Here is a 1,848-nt window from a genome sequence, read left to right as displayed (position 1 = left end):
GAAGGATCAGAGACAGGACAACGTGACCAGAGGGTAGCCTGGAGCAATCCTGGTCCTGACCCAGATCTCTTGAGCTTGCTGATTATGTGCTCACCACACTGCCAAGGGCAACCCTGCTGGGGACCCTTGGATCTCCCCTTGCAGTGTAGCCTTGCACCCACAGGGGTGTCCAACTGGAGACATTTCTGGAGGGCATGAATCAGCTTTTCACAGCTTGTTAAAAATCTTGATCCTACCTCTTGTTTTCATGCCTTTCAAATCAGGAAATGAGTTTTACAACTTTTCCAGTGGGGCACAGCTGGTGGCCAGGGTCGTAAAGCTGAACTTTATAAATATCTCTTGTTGGGATCAGAGTAAGAACATTAAAAAGGCAGAGAGAAAGAGAGAGAGTCAAAGAGAAGGGAAAGGAGCAAAAGCAATAGAGAAGTAAGGCAAACAAGCCCAGCTCAACACCAGCCATAGCCATGCAAACACAGAAGATGGGGTGTGCTTGGGGCAGGCTTTGCCTGCTTCTCTCCCTCCTCCTCCAGCTACCGGGCTCCCAGGCCAAATGCTACTTCCAGGCTAAAGGTAAGTGGGGAGGTGAGATGGGAAGAGTCTGATGGGAAGAGGCCACAGCTTTTCTGGTGTGGCAGGGCTCTGCCCCGTGCCCGTGAAGTAAGGGTTTTTTTCTCAGGAGCGTGACCGTGGGCCAGTGGTGAGTGGAGGGAGCAGTCTATAAACCACAGAACAGCTCCCCAGGGCTCTGGCTGAGAAACAGCTTACTGGGCTGTAAAGGCTCCTGGCACAAGCCTCGCTGGGACTGAGCATACAGGACTAGCCGCAGAGGGAGAAGGGCTGCTCGTTTCTGCTGCCTCTTCCCATGGCTGCAGAGATGCCCAGACCACAGGGGACACTGGATTTTCCCTCTCCAGGGAATCAAGAGCCAGTTGCCTCTCCTCCAGGCCTGCAGGGTAGGGGGGAGATCCACACGGCACGGCCAGGAGAGGATGGATGGGCACAACACCCTTGGCAGGTGCATGGACATGCCATACCTGCAGCATGTCAGACAGACCACCAAGTATCTTCCATACCATAGGGTGGGTGGGAGGACATGACAACTCCCCTGTCCTCTTTCAAGTCACAGGAGGGCCAAGGAGGCTCCCACTGGCCCCAGCACAGGCCCACGTGTCATCACCACCCTTTCCTTTGCAGCTCCCTGCGAGTATGAAGGGAAGCAGTTCTCCCTTGGGGAGTCGTGGCTGAGCACCAACTGCCTGCGCTGCCCCTGCCTGCACCCCATTGGCGTGGGCTGCTGCGAGACGTGAGTGAGCGGTCGGGGGGCACTGGGGGGGGCTGCTGTGGCAGTGCTGCCCACCACGGCACCCCTGTGCCTGCAGCCAGGGGGTCTAGTGGCTGCAAATGCAACAGGTGTCAGAGCCCTGGGGGCCTGTGGGGCACCAGGCCATGGGGCACAAGGGGCAGAGGTGGACAGGATCCTACCAGGGTGTTGAGTGGGGAGGGACGAGTCGGGGAGGCAAAGCTAGGGGCAAGGGTGTCTCAGCACAGCAAGATGCTCAGATGTGCCAGGAGCTGTCCAGGGGACTGGCAACAGAGGAAGTCACTTGGCCCTGCCAGAAGACCCCTGGCAGAAATCAGGGGGAGCTGATGGCACTGTGCCCTCTCCTGTAGCACCCAGCACCCCATCGACTTCCCTGACTGGTGTGAGGCCCACTACGACTCGCAGACCTGCCAGATCTCTGTGGTCCAGAAGGCCAACCCCAGCCTGCCCTGTGTGAAGACTGTGGAGCGCGAGTGGGGCACAGCTGGCACTCATGAGCCACTGATCAACAAGGGGGCGGGGAGGGG

At 58.0% G+C, this 1,848-nt stretch overlaps 1 protein-coding gene across 1 annotated transcript in view; it reads left to right on the top strand.

Moving 5' to 3' along the window:
* Positions 1 to 464: 464 nt before the first annotated feature.
* The window catches only part of MSMP (microseminoprotein, prostate associated), a 1,695-nt gene continuing 311 nt past the window's right edge, over positions 465 to 1,848 (top strand). Inside the window, exons 1-3 of the mRNA XM_009071180.1 lie at positions 465 to 570; positions 1,195 to 1,303; positions 1,672 to 1,837. Of these exons, the coding sequence (XP_009069428.1) occupies positions 465 to 570; positions 1,195 to 1,303; positions 1,672 to 1,837 (381 nt within the window). The remainder of the gene's footprint in view (positions 571 to 1,194; positions 1,304 to 1,671; positions 1,838 to 1,848) is intronic.

This window comes from Acanthisitta chloris, unplaced genomic scaffold (assembly GCF_000695815.1).
Source record: "Acanthisitta chloris isolate BGI_N310 unplaced genomic scaffold, ASM69581v1 scaffold2063, whole genome shotgun sequence".
Classification (NCBI taxonomy): Eukaryota; Metazoa; Chordata; class Aves; order Passeriformes; family Acanthisittidae; genus Acanthisitta; species Acanthisitta chloris.
Note: the sequence above shows the minus strand (reverse complement) of the source record. Positions and strands in the feature narration are given on the sequence as shown.